At 40.1% G+C, this 18,224-nt stretch overlaps 1 protein-coding gene across 30 annotated transcripts in view; it reads right to left on the bottom strand.

The window, feature by feature from the left end:
• NRXN3 (neurexin 3) overlaps positions 1-18,224 on the bottom strand; it is a 985,030-nt gene that overhangs the window by 672,956 nt on the left and 293,850 nt on the right. For all 30 annotated transcript variants that reach the window (XM_017741724.1, XM_017741721.1, XM_017741722.1 and 27 more), the window contains one exon: positions 3,098-3,536. In XM_017741724.1, coding sequence (XP_017597213.1) covers positions 3,098-3,536 — 439 coding nt within the window. The remainder of the gene's footprint in view (positions 1-3,097; positions 3,537-18,224) is intronic.

The raw sequence follows: 18,224 nt of genomic DNA, 5'->3' as shown, positions 1-18,224 counted from the left end.
AAGAGGAAAAGAGAAGATGTGACAATACACATACTGTCACACAGGCAGCATGTCACAGAACCACGGGAACGCAGCTCCCCTTCCAGCATCTCCACTGCTACTTCTCAAAAGCAGCCTGTAGAGTACATACTACTCTAAAGCTTAGAACCAAAACACTGGAGGGCTGAGCTCTAGACAGCTGCTACTGCGGAGAGAACAAACATGTGCAAATGCCACAAAGGTAAAGAAACCCCCCAAAAGACAAGAAATATTGGATACCATGATGTGTAAAACCTGGAGAAAGACAGTGAGATGATGAACAGAAATAGGCTAGACAGCAACCTAAACATTCTGAGTGTTTTGTACCCTGCAGTAATTCCTGTAAGGAGATGGCACTAGTTTGGATGAACAGCACTTTTAAGACCAAGCTGCTGAGATGGAAAAATTCTGTATTGATCCTAGAAAGGAGCACTCACATAAGCTGACATCCTTTTTTTTTAATTTTTTCCCTCCAAATCCCATGTTTGCCACTCTGCTTAGAGTAGATCCAAGCCCATCTTGAGAAATCAGAAGCATCTAAGCATCTCCTCTGCAGTGCCTTAGGTACTTTGTGCTGGACTAAAGAACAAACAGACCAAAACACCCCAGCCACTGAGGGCAGAACTGGCACACCAAACAGTGCACTGATACAACTGTAAACCAAACCTTTCAGTAAGACTTTCAGTGTCTGATCAGGTGGGAAGTCATGCATGTTTTGTAGCTGATGACCAGATGAAAACATTGTCCTATGTAACATGCTCACTGTTACCTGGCTAGAAACTGTGACAGGTTTTGTGAACACTTGGTGGGAGCTTTCCCCAAGGACAGAAAGGTTACAGGACGTTAGGTGTCCATGTCCATGCTGCCAGCTTCTGTCAGAGTAGAAGGACAAAAACAGGTTTTGTTGCTCTGGTGGCCAACACAGACCAAAGCATACACAAGGCCTAAGGGGACTAGAGATGCCACAGGTTACCTGAGCATGACTGCCAAGCTTCCCTGCCTTAGTGCACTGCAACAGTGAATATTTGGATTTTTAAGCTATTTTACTAAGATCAGCAGAATCTGAAGTTTCGGACTGTTAGAAAAACGGGAAAAAAGAAGGGGAGAGATGACACCTAATATAGGCCTTGCTGCTTTAGTAAGAAGAATCAGAACTTCTAGGTCACTAGCTCATTAAACTCAAATAGCTGTGTTTAGCCTCCATTAAGTAAATTAATTAGTTCAGTTTCTAAATTATAGTCATCCATATTGGGGGGAAAAAAAAATCTTCAAGGTGTAACCATTCTCCAGTCCACACATGGAAGAAAAGCCACGGACTAAACAAGAAGAGATCTTGAATTCCTTTCTCACACCTATCCAAAGTGTCACTGGATAAGAGTGACTGATGCTTGCTAAAGGTACGATGGGAAGAAATCAATGCCAATATCCTGGTTTTCTCAGGACACAAGACATCAGTCATTAGGATCATTAACCAAGTATTCATTGTAAGCAGAGAATACACTTAAATTAAAAAAAAAAAAAAGACAAGACATCACACGAACACGTTCTTTCTTGTTGAGAAAACTGTTTCAATTCAAAATCTGTTACCTCTAATCAGTGTCCAGAACACCACAAACCTCCCTGCCAAGCGACAAACAAGTCAGTCCTACAGTGTCATCCATCAGGTAGCAATGCCGTCTGCCACACCCTCCTGTGAACGTGTCCGAATGAACGTGTGTCCCTCCTAGTAGGGTTTTGCAAACATTCTTTGCATAGACCCTAGTGTCATTTCTGTCTCTTCTAAGCTGCTTCTTCAGGGATGAGACAGCACCCAAGTGAGCAAGCAAAACTGAAGTCAGTACAAAACACAACTAATTGAGTTTATCCCGGGAAGTTAATTAAATTTTAGCAATTTGAAAGAAATCAAAGCTCCATTTATTTATTTATGGCTTCCTTTGTAAAATGCTCCTATCGATGTCTTTAGGAGATAGCAATATAACCACACATATTAAGTCCAAGCAGAGCACCATGCCAAATACAAAGAAACTACTCACATCCTCAAAGGAAAAACTAGCTTCAGGCAAAGACCTATTCAAACAGTTAGGCTTTGCATGGTATCTCAAAGTCAGCTCTTCTAAAAACTCAGGGGAAGCAAATTCTAGCACTGCTTTCTCTATATTGATGGTATTCAGCAACTGGAAGCATAAAAGTAGGGACCTAAAACTATCATCTGGAGATCACCAGACAAATCTCAAATCCACTTGCAAATGCAAGCAAAATTCCTTTTGAAGTGAAGGCCTTGAGATCCCAATGGTTCAGATAAAATTGAAGTACAATTGCTATTCTCTAGATGAAGTTACAGTATTTGAGCATTTTTGTTTTCCCCCACAATTTCAGAGTACATCATGAGTAGGTTAGCTTGATATTCAGCACTGGAAACAATAAAAGTATCTCTTGGCAATTGCATGGTAGTTGTATTTTTAGAAATAAACTAAAACCCATATTCAAAAATGAGAAACTGCAAAGAAAGAAAAGAAACATCCACTGAACGCTGACTCAGATTTTAAGACTACAATCTGTCGTCCAAGAGAGTAAAGAAACCTAATCAAAACTACAGAATACTAAAGGAAACAGAACAGGATGAAAATGTTGATTTGTTGTAATAATTTTGTTATTGGTTGTGCCCGTTACTCTTATTTTTCTCACTGCAACATCCCAAATGCAGAAACCCAAAGTAGATCAGTAAGAATTTCTCAAACTGAGAACAATGGTCCTAAGGACCTTAAACCTTACCATGGCCTACAAAGAAGTCATCACTGTAACTATGCATGCAATTGCAAAGATAGGTCCAGAATATCTGAGGATTGTGAATAAAACATTAATAGACTGTGATGTGCTATCCAATGTTCACACTAAACATTTAATGAAAACTTTGCCATTCACATCTTTGCTTTGCTGGATAAACATAACTGGAGTAACACTAAGCTTTCTAAAGGAGGTGACTGATACCTAACAGGTTTTGAATGTTCTGAGAATTAATACATAGCCCTAGGTCTGAATCTGAAATATGAATTTATTTAAGAAAAAGTTATAACTCCACCTGATCTTCCATCTCGTTGAATATCCACATGATACCACTCTCCATCATTGGCTTTCTTCTGGGTGGCCTTGACTTTAATGGTCCCAGAGCCCATGTCCAGCAGCAAGTAGAGGTTTCCATCTAGAAGCTCAACTGCAAAGAAATCTACCTTTGTATTTTTCTGGCTTCTGGTATCTTTCCTCTCCTGAGGCTTGCCATGGGTGAAAAGGATCAGTCCATTGGGTTCAGTGGTTCGGAAATCAAATGAGATGGAGCCCATCCTTTTGGTATTCCATTTAGGCAGGCTAATATAGGCCTCAGGCGTCTCAAAGCTGATGGGATCCAGTGTAGCCACATTTTCACATATGAATTTCACTTCCCCATAGATCTTCATCTTAGTATCACCAATCCGTGCCAAGCGAGACAGCTCCAGACGAATGTCGTTATTCTTATAAACAACCTGCCAGACACAAGGAAAAGTATCATACATCAATCCTGCATACAATACAAATACCCCAATTACTTTCAGCCATGGGAGATAAACTTTTCCCAAAAGGCAGTGGGGAGAAGAAAGGAGAACAGCGCGAGTCTGACATCATGACAGAGGGGGTGAGTTGAACCAGGAGAGTGTATAGAAATGACAGCAATGGGTACTTTGCAATGGCTGTAGATCAGATAAGCAGTCAGAAGAGAATATTTAACTGAAGGGCAGTGAGAACAATTAACTCTACCACAGGCCCAGTCGGCTGTAAAAGCTTCTGTACATAAAATCCAGTGTGTGTCTGGTATCGTGCTGTTATATTTGCATAAATCCCATACAAAATACATAACAAAGTGTAACCTCCATGTCCATCTCTACTAGCCACAGCAGGGAACTTGGTACCACCACTGTCATTTCTCTATTATTCCTATAAGCCTACTTAGCTACTAGGAGAGAGATGCAAAAGAATTTCAGCAAGTTGCTGTGAACTGCTAGTGATTACCCTGTGGCTCCTAAAGAAAAAAATAACAAAGACTTAAAATTTCTCTGACCAAGAAATCTTAGATCACTATTGACACAAACTTGCCGTGGAGATATCTCTATAGCTTATCCTTGCTTCAAGAAACCAGAAATTTCTGGGCTAACAAATAAAAACCTGTACTTTTTCAGTTCCTGAACTCTCACTTTTCTTGGTTAAGGACCAGAACTGTGGGCTCTGTTGTTGCTACATGTATTGAAATTAGCCAAGAGAAGAGTGTCAAGCAGGCAAGCACTCCTGAGCATACTCAGGAGCCCAGACCTCCTACTCTTCTCTTTCTCCCAGGTACAGAATTAATTTCTGGAAAGCAGACTCTTCTCTGCCTGTGCTGTTCTCACAGAGGCAGGAACTAGAGAAGGCACAAAACTGAAATACTTGTAAACTGTACTTCATCTCAGTCACCTTCCATGCCTGCTAAATGCAGAGCTGGAACACATAGCAAGCAAAACCACTTCTGCAACTAGCACAATTTTTATTGAATTCTTGTTCAGTGATACTACTGAAGACTCTGATTTCTTCTAAGGAGTCATTATTCTAAAATACTTTATGTCTGTGTCATATAGCATATACATACACACATTTGATTTCTGCTTTCAAAATCCTATCAGCGTGAGTTGTCAGCAATTTGTTACAAAAATAGAAGGGAATTGAGATATGCATTGCTACTTGTACAATTAGGACAGGAAAGTCAGAGAAATGTGTATGTGGTAAATATTAAAAGGCAAACAAGGGAAAGAATGATGCTTATAAATTAGGTGATTTCAGGATGAAAAAATAAATGAAATCACAATTCAGTACATTCATAGCTAGCAAAAATTTTCCAGCTTTCTCTAAGCATTAAAGGAGAATTTCACTAGTGCAGTCAGCACAGCATCAGATTTTCCTGTTGCAAAGGCAAAACACAGAGAGAAAGGAGAAGCCAGCTGTTAAATCCCATCTGGTGAAATGGCACAAAGCTCTAGTTCCTCCCAGCAGAGGACGGTATTGACCCACAGTAGCTTCTTTTGCTCCAATTCCTAATAATATGCTCTGCCCTCACACAGGCATCAGAAACATCAAGTCTATTAATATCTGCAACAGGGATAAAATACATTTTCAATTTATGGGACTGTAATAGTTTTATTCTACAGATTAATCATGTCAAATGCTCTCATTAGAGAGACGATACACCTCCTTCCACTGACACAGCAAGGGGGTGCATTAGAGCCTCCTCTCCTGCCAGACAATGAGGTGCACCTCAGTCAGACTTTAGCTCTGAGCACTGCATGAAGTCCTGTCTCTGCTTCTCAAGGAGAAAGAAGAAATAAATAGAGCAACTAAAAGGATGGAAGCGGATGCTTTATGAGGATAGCATGAAAAGGCCAAGCTCATATTTGGAGAGGACTGAGAAAAATATGATTGACGTTTACAGAAGATGGAGAAGGTTAATGTAGAACTGCTCTTTGCCAAACCCAGCAATAACAGAGTTAGAGGCACTTACTGAAACTTGTATGAAATCAGAATAAAACGGATTTTTAGAAGTACTTATTTACACAAAGGGTAGTGAACTTCTGGAACTTGCTGCCAGGGAAGGTCATGGAAGCAGGGTGCAACATAGATGCAAAAGGAACCAGAAATAAAAATGGACAGCAAATAATCCACAAACTGATACTAAAGGAAAAAGGAAGGAGTGTGTCTTCCAGCAAATGAAAACCAACAGCAGTGGGTGCTGTGGGAATGTAAGGAAATGCGCCACTGAAAGCAGCCATGCTCATGTGTTATCCCTAGACAGCACTTGCACCCTCCACTATTGGAGACACTGTACTGGGTGCATGGATTGACCATTCTTCAGGCCCACCAGGGCTTACAACTTTGGTGCAACGTTGAATTTTTGGTTTCACCACAGTATGGAGTTGCTTTGGTGGGCAGGAGAACACCGGGCCTTAATGAGCTATGGTTTTAATGATCCTAAGGTAGGAGAGCTGCCCTTATAGGATACCACTAACAATTGCTCAAGCCAGCACTCCTCTAAACTGTATCTTGACCCAGTCTTTCCATACATGAGGGGAGCAGACAGGTAGCACACTACCCTACATATGATTGATGGGTGGTGCTGGGTTGATTCTAGCCATGACTCAGTGATCTGTTTTCAGCAATCTCTGCGGGTTGCTGGTAGAGGGAATATCATATACACATAAGGAGCTGCCACATACAGCTGAGCCACATACAGGTTACATCTCCTTCCTTGATGCATTTGATACTTGAGTAACAGGTCCCATCTTTTCTGGGAAAATGTAGAGGGTTTGCCTCTGGGTTTTCTTGAGGTTTGATGCTGACTGCTTTGTGTTTCATTAGTCACACAAGTACCACAGCTGGAGAATCCTTGAGACAGAATGCTTTCAAAGGAACTAGAAAAAAATTACATAAATTTATTTGTAATCAAGAAAGTCACTAGCAATGACTTTGTCATTGTTAGCCTCAGAATCTGAGGCTAAGATTGAAAAGAACAGACCAAGAAAGCAAGCACAAAGTAAGACCTCGGGAAGAGAGGAGAAAGGGTGTTGAATAGATACAAGAGTTCTGAATTCAATCTTTTCAAAGAAACATATCCACCCCAGTCTGAATCTCTGTTATTCAAATGTTGTTCTAAATTATTTTCTTCTAAAAAACTCCAAGACAAAACATGTAGCTTGAGAAATCTAAAAAGCACCTATGTTTATGGAAAAAGTGCAAGCGTTTCCATAGTTGACTTGAGGTATTATTGACAGACATATTTGGACATCAACATCTTGATGTATAATCAAGTACACCGGAATTCTCACCATAACAATAAAAGAAAAGTATAGAAATAATCCTTGGGTGTAAAACTAGTGTGAATCCTTGGCAGGAATGGAGAAATGCTAAGGCAGTTTCTGATAATGGCAGTTCAATTGTTAAACCAAAGGTTCAAGATTGAGAAGAGGGAATATCATTAAATGACTGGAATGCATGTCCCATAGTGGAGAACATTCAAATTCATTCTGTTTAATAGGTAGAGGTTAAAATGTGATTCGATTGCAATCTGCAAGTACCTGTGCAGAAAATGGAATTTGGCAATAGAGGGCTCTTCAATGCATGTGACAAAGGGACAATGAGATCTGGGGGCTAGAGACTGAAGTTAGAGAAATTCACATTTTAAAATATTATGACTTATTTTTACGTGAGGGTAATTTCCTACTGAAATAATTTACTACAGGTTATGGTGTGTTCTCTGCTACTGGCAAATTTTAAATTAAAATAGTAACCTGTTTTCTCTAAAAGATATAGTGAGAGAGGAATTAATTATACAGCAAATCAGCCTAGATTATCATAATGGCTCTTTCTGGCCTCATAACCTATGAATCTTTGTGTTTTAATGAAATCAACAGATGCTTCAGTTCAGTTTCCAGGACAGATGAAGCACATCCTTCCCAACTGCTAAAACTGCCTGGTAAAGGAGAAGATGCTATTGTCAGTTCTGGTCTGACTTGTCATCAGTGCTTTCAGTGAAGCTTTTTTCATATTTTTACATGTTTGTGATCCTACCTTAAAACATTCAACTGAAAAAAGAAGGCAAGCAAAAAGTCTTGGACAAAAAACTTGATTCTATCGTTCAAATATATAAGCTTCAAGAAACAGAAGAAATATAATTTCTTAGAGTCACCTGCTGCAAGCCAAAGAAACATTTTCATGTTTCACTGAGCAAGCTTTCTGACGGCAGTAGAATCTACCGTCTGCATAGCACTTCCTACCTTGTGGCCTGATATTATGAGCAACCTCTGAACTAACTTGAAGGCTCTTCAGTATATGCCAAAATACCTACTGAAACTCGCTCTTCTAAATTCAAATGAGACCATGACTGTCTCAGAATTCTGTTCCTCTCTAGGAGTTTTCTAGTGCCACACATGGCTTCCATAGCAAGTGAGAAATAAGCAAAGGAATGAAAGCAGTGCCCATACACCTGTCCATTTATGTCGGGTGCTTTCTGAACAATGCCAATCTTGCCTGTTTAAAAAGAGACAAGCTTGAGCTCATCCCAGGTTTGATATGTGTATCAGAGAAGGTCTAAGGAAGTCAAGGACGTGATTCCTGATACAGACATACACATCTCCTTTATTTTGGGAAGGAAGGTGGAAAAGAGAAAGGGGGAGAAAAATATTAGCAAAAGGTATCCACAGAGCTTTTGAAAAGTAACTTTCATTCCTCCAATCTTAAAATCACTTCATATTGCAAAAATGAGATAAGAATAAAGAAAATAATTGGTTTTTCCTTTTCCATGAGGACTGTTACGAAATACATTTTAACAAAGGAATATTGACCATAAAATGCCTTTGTTTAATAAATTAGACCAGTATAAATGGATGGTCAGGAAGGGGATAGTCCAGATACACATGGTCCTGATAATCAGCAATAGAATTTCATGACATCTAAAACATTCTGAGGGAAAAAAATATATACATTAAATCATGTTTCCTATAAATCTGCTGAGAAAGAAGAGCTTGTTTTAGGCAGAGCTAAAACAAATCTGCAATCTAGTTTTGAGGTTTCTTTAAAATGGCAACTTTGCATTTCTGAAGCATTCAAGGAATTTCTCCAGCTAAACTTCTTATAAGTTTCACTCATGGGTTAATGACAGCTCTAATCAGATGGCTTTTCACAATGATGAAAAGCATCTCTCTGCAATCAAGTGAAGTTGCAGATAGCAAGGGAGCAACAAAAAGGAAAGAAAAATTATGTGCTATGTTTGGCCAGTAGCCAATATAAAAATTCCTCTCCAAGTTGGTGTTATTAAGCAGGAAACATGATTTTTGGTACAGGCTGGACACAGGCATGCTCCAAAGGGGAAATGGCCAATGATAGCCTGGCAAATTAGAACCATCATGAAAAAAAGCAATAACCTGAAGGTTGCATATATTTAGCTAGCTAGGAAGAGCACTTCTGAAGGCCTGCCAAATTGTTCACCTATTGCACCCGGGATATTGCTTTTCTCTGTCACAGGCTGCACCCCTCCCCCAGCTGCCCATATCAATTCTCCCAAAGGCTAAATGCTAGATATTCAGGCTAGAGCCCAAGACCTCTTTAAAGGCACCTGCACATAACCAAAAAAAGTTCCTACAGCAAAAAAAAATTACACTTTATCCATTGGTTTATTAGACCTGTGTTTCTCTAGCCTGCCCTGACAAGCATGAAGAAACAAACACACCAGATTAGCAGCACTTTACTTTGTGCTTGGGGCAGACTATGTATGAAGCAATCCAAGACTTCAGTGATGGGTACCTAAAGTTCCTACACATATTTAAATACCTCTACATGGACTGCAGATACCTGGTCTAAATATATTTGATGTTTTACTGGGATGACAACTGTATTCAGGTAATAAACACCATCACCATTACCCATACTGAAAGAGTTAATTTACCTATTGTGCAAAACAATACACTGAACATTGCTGAAAAGTAACTGAAAGCAAACAATCAAGACTCAAATATGATTTGTGAAATGTTGAATAGAGCAATGTAAGTCTAGATTTCATCTGAATTATGTTTAAGAAAGAATATGTGTTCACCCAGCGTTGAAGAATCCATTCAGTGCATGTAGCTTGGTTTGCAGCTGCAGTGTGAGCTGCAGCTTGAGCTCTGGGTGGAAGGAGCCCAAGGAAAGAGGCCATGAACTGCCAACCCTTTGGACAACATAGAGCATGGGGACCTGTGGCCCAGCCAGGTGATCAGCTACTCAGAGACACAGCAGGAGCCAATGACTCCAGACTTTGGGGCACTTAGACTGTGGGGCATAAAAGCCCAGGGATTCCTTTGTTCAGGGCCCCTTCTCAGAGGCACCAGACTCAAGCTGTTATTTAGTTATTGAACCAAGATTAAACTGTTTTAAGGATCCAGAGATTTGATATTCTGCTATAGGAAACCCAGAGTTGAGCTGGTAAGGAAACCTTGCCTGACCACGTGAGAATGGTACGTGTAGCTGCAAAGGGGTCTCTACCTAGCTTAGGTGCTGCGTGTGTGACTGCCAGAGTGGCTAGCTCCTGGATGGTCAGATAGGAAAGTTTCCTTCACTCCAAGGTAAAAATAGGAGTATGGTGAATAAAACACCTAAACAATAAGGCAGAAGTATTTCAAGCTTCCCTACAAAATTTTTTTCCACCTTACAAATCAATTATGGTTTCTGAATAACTTCAAGTTTTGTAGAAAATTCCAGAAGAGAAAAGAGATTGATTTAGTTTCAAAAGACTTGCAGGAAGATACAGAGAAGCACTCCCTAAAGTCAGATATAAAGGCATTCAAGGTGCCAATAAAACAGGAGTGAAAAAGGCAGGGTGGAATTTCTTTAACTGGTTTCGTGAAAATGTTTCCTTAACAGATAGAGAAGACGGAGGACCCAGGACTTCACTGGGGTCACAACTGTCCTTTGATTCCAAAAGGGACATCACAACGGCCACATGGCCATCAATGACACGGCAGTAGCTGTGGAGTCTGCATACAACCAGGCACAGGCATGTGGCCATCGTGACGTCACTGCAGACCCCACAACTGCATCCTGAGATAAACATGAGGGGAACATTAGAAATTATATATATTTATTTGTGAAAACTCATAACACTGTCTAAATTGGGAAGAAACCTTTTTATAGTTGAAAGAGAAATGCTGCTGAAGGATTCTATAGCCTCAAAGACTAAAGCAGTTTCCTCATCTAAGAAAAAGGCAGCAGTAAAATTAAGTAGAATTGGTTTCAGCATTAACTATGATTTGAGGATGAATGCTCTTTTGCGATGGAAGCACCAAGTCCTCTTCCTTCCTTGCTACACAAACTTCAAGTTCTACAAGAAGTGAAGAAAGGGATCACAGGAAATGTTATCATTTCTATATTTCTTAAAACATCACTTTCCTACAGATTTTTCTAAGCAATGGTAAGAAAGCATCTAAACTCAGTATCTTCTAAAGTGTATTCCTCATATCACAGCAGCCACCTTGAGACTGTGGAACTGGTTTTGCAGAAGTGCTCATTAGCCAAAATCTGTAAGTGAATACAAGGAGATACTTTGTCTTTACTGCTAAAGCTAAAAAATACTCTGAGAAATTAGATTTAGATTTCTCATTCTGTTTCCAAAACAACTAGCTGATTGTTAATACAAATGTAGAAAACTAACTGTCTGGTATTTGACAGCAACATAGTTCACCTTTGTGTCATAGCAAAGTGTTTAAGGCATTTCACTGTAGATTCAGGTGCACAAAATGAACTTTCCTCTTGTTTATGTTCTATTCAACCTCCATTTGGCCTAGTAACAGAGAAGAAAAAAGCTGCAGGACAGGGACAAGTCAGCCAGCTGTGATGTTCCTCACCTATGCCACAGACACAGATATACCTCATGTTAGCCCTGAAAAGCAATTTGTACCTTAGATGTATTTCTGGATATAAGGACATAGAGAAGATATGTCTGTACTTTGAAAATATTCATCCATATACAATAATGAGGAAATTCTAAGTTTTACACTGAGCCTAGTGCAGAGGTAAAACAAAATAGAAGAAATAAACACTTAGCTACACAGAGAAAATCATTCATTGGGTGGGTTGAAAGATGCATGCTGGAATGTATGGAGACATATAAAGAGATAGTGCTGTACTCTGCTGGAGATCGTCTCCATTTTGGAGAATTGTACTTCAAGAAAGGAGTGGAACTACTGGAAAGAGTCCTGACAAGAGCAATGAAAATAACCAGGGGTCTAGAAAATAGAAAAAAGTTTGAAAGAAGACACTATAAAGTGTTCAAATAGAAAAAGGCTGCTACAAAGCAGAAAGGAACAACCTCTTCTTTGTACCCACACTGAAAAGAACAAGAAATAATTGGCAAAAAATCACAGCAAGAAAGTGTTAGAAAAAGGGTTTTTTTTAATTTAAGAACAGTGAAGCACTGGAAGAGATTGTCTGAAGAGCAACGGTCACTGGAGGCTTTTTAAAAAATTGTCAAGACTCACTTAGATGTCATTGATTTTGTTTTGGGACAGTGGAAGTGTAAAGGAGTAGATAACCTCTCATGGTCCATTCTAGTTTTATTTTCTATGATTCTGTGTTGGGGGGTGTGGGAAGGGTAGAGGAACATGTGCAAGAACAAATTACTATGGATCTAAGGACTTACCTAGTGTTCAAGCACATAAAGAATAAACCTTATATTAACACAATATTGACACCTCACAATTTTGAAGAGCTTAAATTTAAAAATTACCTTCCTAGTGAATGAAGGCTTGAGAGCTAAAATAAAAAATAAATAATTACTTTAAAAAAAATTTTTCTAAAAAATCATTATCACAGCAGCTTCATTACCAGCATGCAGGAGTTGACTTCAATTACATCCAGTTCTGTGTGAGCTTATACAGACAGTCACCAGTTACAGAATACTCTGCCCCTCCCAAATGCATCCTGAAATCTCAGATTTGTCTAGCAAGCACAAGCTAAATCTGTCGAGCTTGGTTCAGTGATGATTAAGTGAGGAAATGATTACTGTCAAGTGTCTTAAGAATTTCATCTGAAAGGCTGAGAGGAATTATTTTAGGATGGCCCCATTGATCATCTAAGGCTTGAACCTTATTACACTGAAAAGTCTATCAGACAATGACTTAGCAAATAACACTCTGTTTAGTGATATCATTGTATTTCAAATCCACCTAAGGCTGTGCAAGTACAAAAGACCTATCTCAGGAAATAGATCTGTTTAGTATGGCTGGGTGAATGCTTCCATCAGAAGCATTCTTTCTAACACAGAATTCCATTTGCTTCACAGAGAATTAGCAATGAAATGCTTCACTACAATCTGTACCAACCCAAAAGGGCAAGTTTAGTTTTATCAAACTTAACAGAAAAACTTTTGCATGAATTTAACTGGTTTATGTTAACCAGTATTTTTCAGGCATTGCATTTACTTGCAATTTGCCTCTGGTCTCCCTTCCCTCAGGAAATACTTTCACATGACACAATGTCAGTGTCCCACCTGACATCATCAGAGACATATGACTGGTTTTCCCACAAAGCAGCTTAACCAAATACTCTGGTCCCTCTGGGAGAAGAGACACAAGGGCCCTACAGGACACATGAACTGCACTGGACAGGAAAATACAGTTTGTGTTAAACTGGCTCCAGATTATTTGGGGTCAGCTCAATAATCAATATGAAATAATTTGATTCAGAAAATATCAGAATGTTACATGTGAATTCAGTTTTACATATTTCATGGATTTACATTTTAAAAAATTAATCTTACCAGTAGCAATGAAAACAAATGTCAGCTGGAGGAAACTCCTTTGGACCTACCTTCCCTAGCCAGTATGCCTTGGGGCTGCTTCACTAGAATATCCCTGGTAGGTACAAGAAGGTAGTTCAGTCTCCACATGCCAGGCAAGCATTAGTCTCTCTGCTGAGGTTTCCAATGTAAGCAAAGCAAATGCTAAGCAAATTGTGCCAACCACAGCAGCATCTTCTGTGTTTTTGTCACTTGCCCAGCAAAAATCAATTTGAAAATATTTAGCATTACATATGGGAGAGCACATGCTCAAAAGTGAGCACTGCTCAAGTAACAATGAGATTACAGCAACAGAGGAAGCATTTAGTGGATTTAGTATTGTACAGACTAAAAGTGGTGCCACTGCAGCAGCATGGTGTCTGTGTTGTAGCTCTAGAAGCTGAGGGTGCTGCATCCCAGCATGTCTCCCTCCCTCAGCCTTAGCACAAAGGTCTCAGGGGCACTGACATCTCACTCCATCTGCAGTGTCGCCCAAAGAAGAGGCACGCCTTCAGCTAGGCTCTCCTCCTGTGAGGGACCAAAGACACTCTGGGTCTGCTGAAGAACTCCCATTGGCAGGATGACATTATCCCATGGCTGACACCCATCTGTCACAGGTCCAAATGGACTGGTGAGGAGGAGAAGGACTGTCTCCATATGTCTAGCCCAAAATACGATGGCATTCTAAACTTCTTTTTTAATGCCTCTCTTTTTGCCCTGTGCCATAACTTGCCAACACTGACATCTCTCCAGGATCTCTCTGCTCATCTCTCTTCAAATTCTACGGCATGGAACATAGCTCAAACCCTTCAAAGGTAGGATTCCCCAACCATTTATCTGCACTGGGCCTTATGTTGTGTGAAAACAGGGATGTGATGAGCTAACTACTTGCTTGCATATTTGCTGTAGAGGGCAGGGAATGTAGTTAATTCCCTACCTGCAAGAGGCATCAAGAGAAAAATACTGTCATCTTATAACCCCCAACCTGATGTGAGAAAAAGAACCATAAGCACTTTTATATCTTTCTCTCATGTGTATCTAAAAATTCTCTTATCTGTGACCTTCATCTCTAAGCTTGCAGCACTAATAAAAAAAAGAGGGGGGAAAAACTTAAAAAAAAAAAAATTCAATACCTATCTTCTACTTGGGACTGAGCCCCAGTTGCCGTAATGCCAAAAAGCCTAGTTCATCTGTTCATCCAGAAGCCACCCAGCTGCACCAGCCACAGCTTTAGTGCACAGTGCAACACTGTCTGAGAGCAATAAAGGAAGGCTTGAAATTGGACAGTCCCCCCTCAGCTGTTCATATGGTTTCATCTTGCCTCCAGAGAAACTCTTACTAACCAAATTCTCCCCTGCCCCCACCACCTTTACAAGTTTCTTGGGGAAGAGTACTCATACTCTTCCCAGTGGCACTACCAGGGTTCACCAAGGCTGCTGACAAAACTTCACCTTCATCCCTTGCTTTGATCTGGAAGCTGTGTGCATGGAGCAGAAGTCCAGCAGCTCCCGGGGGACAGGAGCGGATATGCAAGCACTCAGCACAGCCAGAACTGCTGCCACAGTGAGAGAACTTCAAGGAAAGCACATGAAAGCAGAAACAAAAGCAAATACGGGTGACGTTTTCCAGTGGAAGCACTGAAATGAGAAGCAGGAATGGAGACAGATGAAGACCTCAGCACCCAATTCAGCACCAGATTACACTTCCTTCTCAAAGTAGGTGGGCTGCTGCAATCAGGAGGAGAGAGAGCTCTTCAGAAAGGAGAGAGGTCAGGACTGGAGTCAGCACTAAGCACCAGACAAAAGAGACACCTGATTAGCTGGTTCCCAGCACAAAGGGAGCTAAAAAAAAAGAGCACACCATTGTAGAAATACTTTCTACAATAAATTCCTACAGAGCAGTCTAAGTTACTCTGTGAATATTAGTGTCTTGGCTTTAGTTTATTTAATATTGTATTATCTTCCACTCCCTCACTAAGGGCCACTATCCCTGATTTTGAGAAAGTGAAAGAGGGAACTGAATTCATACAAGTCAATAGATGGCAAAAAAGAATATTTCTTCTTCCTAATTACTGCCCTGTGCCTAAGGCATAGCTGGAGAAAAAATTTTGGTAACACATATCAGTGCAAATAATCTACTATTCTCTTTCAGTTTTGAAATTCTGTTATGTAAATACTGAACAGTAGTAAACATTTCCCTCAGTTTGTTTACTTTTGTTACAATGCCATTTTAATGCACCCAGGCATGGGGTTCCCATCTCCACTGTGTGGAGCCCAAGGAAGACTGATCTCAACATCTAAGAAAGCTTCTTTGATACAAGACTAATTTACTTACATTTTCTGTTTAGCTCAGTACTGTCTTACTGCTTAAGAATTATCTATACCAGATCTTAAGCAGAGCAATAGAGCTTACATTCATCAAACACTTGCAGGCATAAAATAAAATCTGCCTTAGCTACTCTTGTGGGAATTCACCTAAACCTTTCTGTTTAAGTGGACTTCTCTGTAGAGGTTTAATTCCCACCAACCTTTTCCAACCTTTACAGAGCACTGAGGTACTACTGTGATGGCAACTCTCTCAGAACATGGTGAACTTCCATTTCTGGAGTTGCCTTTTTTGGAGGAGGGGATTGAGAAGAGGGCTCTGTTATTGTTATTACCGAGACCACCTTGACCAGAATACAGAAATTACTGTTCTGTCTATGTGGCACTCAAAGAACCTACTGTTTCTCCTCTACAGCAGTTTTATTCTCCTTGCACTGAGCAAACACTATCAAAAATAGCAAAATACATAGAAATCAGTCAGCTATTCTTTTTCTAGTATATCAAGAAAACTTGTCTGTGTGTTTTACTGGCAGCTGAAGGGAAAAAGAAGGGAATAAGAGAAAATGGCTGACATAGTCACAAAACTTGAAAAAATTCACTCCTGGAAGCAAAAACTCATATATATTCCTCAGTGAAGGACTGGTTGGATTTTTGGACATGTAATCAACCTACATGCTATATTTGTTTGCCTGGATGTACTGACATATATTTACATATCCATATACTGTGCATAGATGCATAAGAAAGCACATGTACTTATGTACTCACGTAGAGATCCACACTGGTAGCTACTGAAGGCATGTATGTGGGTTTGTACACATTTGTAAACAGTACCTGCATGCACTCTGCTCTATGTGCATATATGTGTATGTGCGTATTCATGTCTTCACTTGTGATTTTTAGGCTATGCTGTTGTGATTTAACCCTAGATAGCAACAAAGCACCACATGGGAGAGAATCATAAATAAAATAAAAGGTACAAGCTGTAAGCTGAGATAAGAACAGTTTAATACTAATAATAATAATAATAATAATAATAAAGATGAAGAAAAAGGAGACAACAAAGGAAAGAGGAAGAAAACCCAAGACAGACAAGTGATGCACCACACAATTGCTCACCACCCCCTAACTGATGCCCAGCCCACGTTTATCCAGGACCGTAAAAGTAGCATTAGAAGAATGCACATCATCTGCATGCAGATCCCCACATTCTGTTCTTATGCAGCTCTGTGACCAACAAACTGCTTGGCATTCTAGTAACTGCTGTCCTTCTCTTTCCCTAAGTAGCTCACAAAGCAAAAGCATATCATTTTATGGAAACACTGTGCTGGTTTGGGCTGAGGTAAAGTTAATTTTCTTCACAGTGGCTGGTATGGGGCTGTGCTTTGGATTTGTGCCGAACACAGGTTGATAACAGAGAGATGTTTTTGTTATTGCTGAGCAGGGCTTACACAGAGCCAAGGCCTTTCTGCTTTCCATATTGTCACACTAGCAAGGAAGTTGGGAGGAGACTCAACCAGGGCAGCCAACCCCAATTGCCCAAAGGGATATTCCAGACCATCATGCTCAGCATAGAAAGCAGGGGTAAGGAGGAGGAGGGGAGGGACATTTGGAGTGATGGTGTTTGTCTTCCCAAATCACTGTTACATGTGATGGGGCCCTTTTCTCCTGGTGATGGCTGAACAACTGCCTGTCATGGGAAGCAGGGAATTAATTCCTTGTTTTGCTTTGCTTGCATATGTGGCTTTTGTTTTTTCTATTAAATTGTCTTTATCTCAACCCATGAGTGTTCTCAGTTTTGCCCTTTTGATTCTCTCCCCCACCTTGCCGGTGGCTGCGCAGTGCTTGGCTGCTGGCTGGGGTTAAACCACGACAAACGCCACGCAAGGATGGAATTACCATTTCCTAGAGAAAAGACTGGTGAAGGTGAGATTACACCAGAATACTTTTGACTGAAAATTCAGCCTTTCCACACCCTCCAGTATATCCAGAAGTAAGATATCAGTTCAGAAGATGCAACTAACTTTGCTGTACATGGGACAGCAATGGGACTTTGCAGAACCTAAGCATGCTCCTTCATACATTTCTCTTTTTTTCACATTGGCAAGGGCAAACCTGAAAGAAGCACAGATGAGGGAGGAAACACAGGAAATGACAACAGGGGCTTTTGAGTATTTCTAATGTAAACTATACTGGATTGGGCACATTATTGCCTACAGTCCTGTTCCAAATAATTCAATGTTAGCTCTGATTATTTTACTATTTCAAATAGGCAATTAAGAAAAAGGAAAAAAAGCCACAAAAACCACATGAAAAAGCCCCATGTGTAGAATATTAAGAGGAAAATGCTGAAAAGTACATTGCTAGAGAATATGTGTTCAACCCATGATGCTTCCCAGCATCGCTGTGTCCTGCCATTCCCAGGCAGTCATTGTTCTGCTTGGCTTGGGTCCTTCACACATAAGGCACTCAAAAGGAGAGGATTAGTGGTGATGATTACAGCACTCTGAAAGTGCTGCTGTTTT

This window comes from Corvus brachyrhynchos, unplaced genomic scaffold (genome assembly GCF_000691975.1).
Source record: "Corvus brachyrhynchos isolate BGI_N302 unplaced genomic scaffold, ASM69197v1 scaffold115, whole genome shotgun sequence".
NCBI lineage: Eukaryota > Metazoa > Chordata > Aves > Passeriformes > Corvidae > Corvus > Corvus brachyrhynchos.
This window is presented reverse-complemented; position numbering and strand designations above follow the sequence as displayed.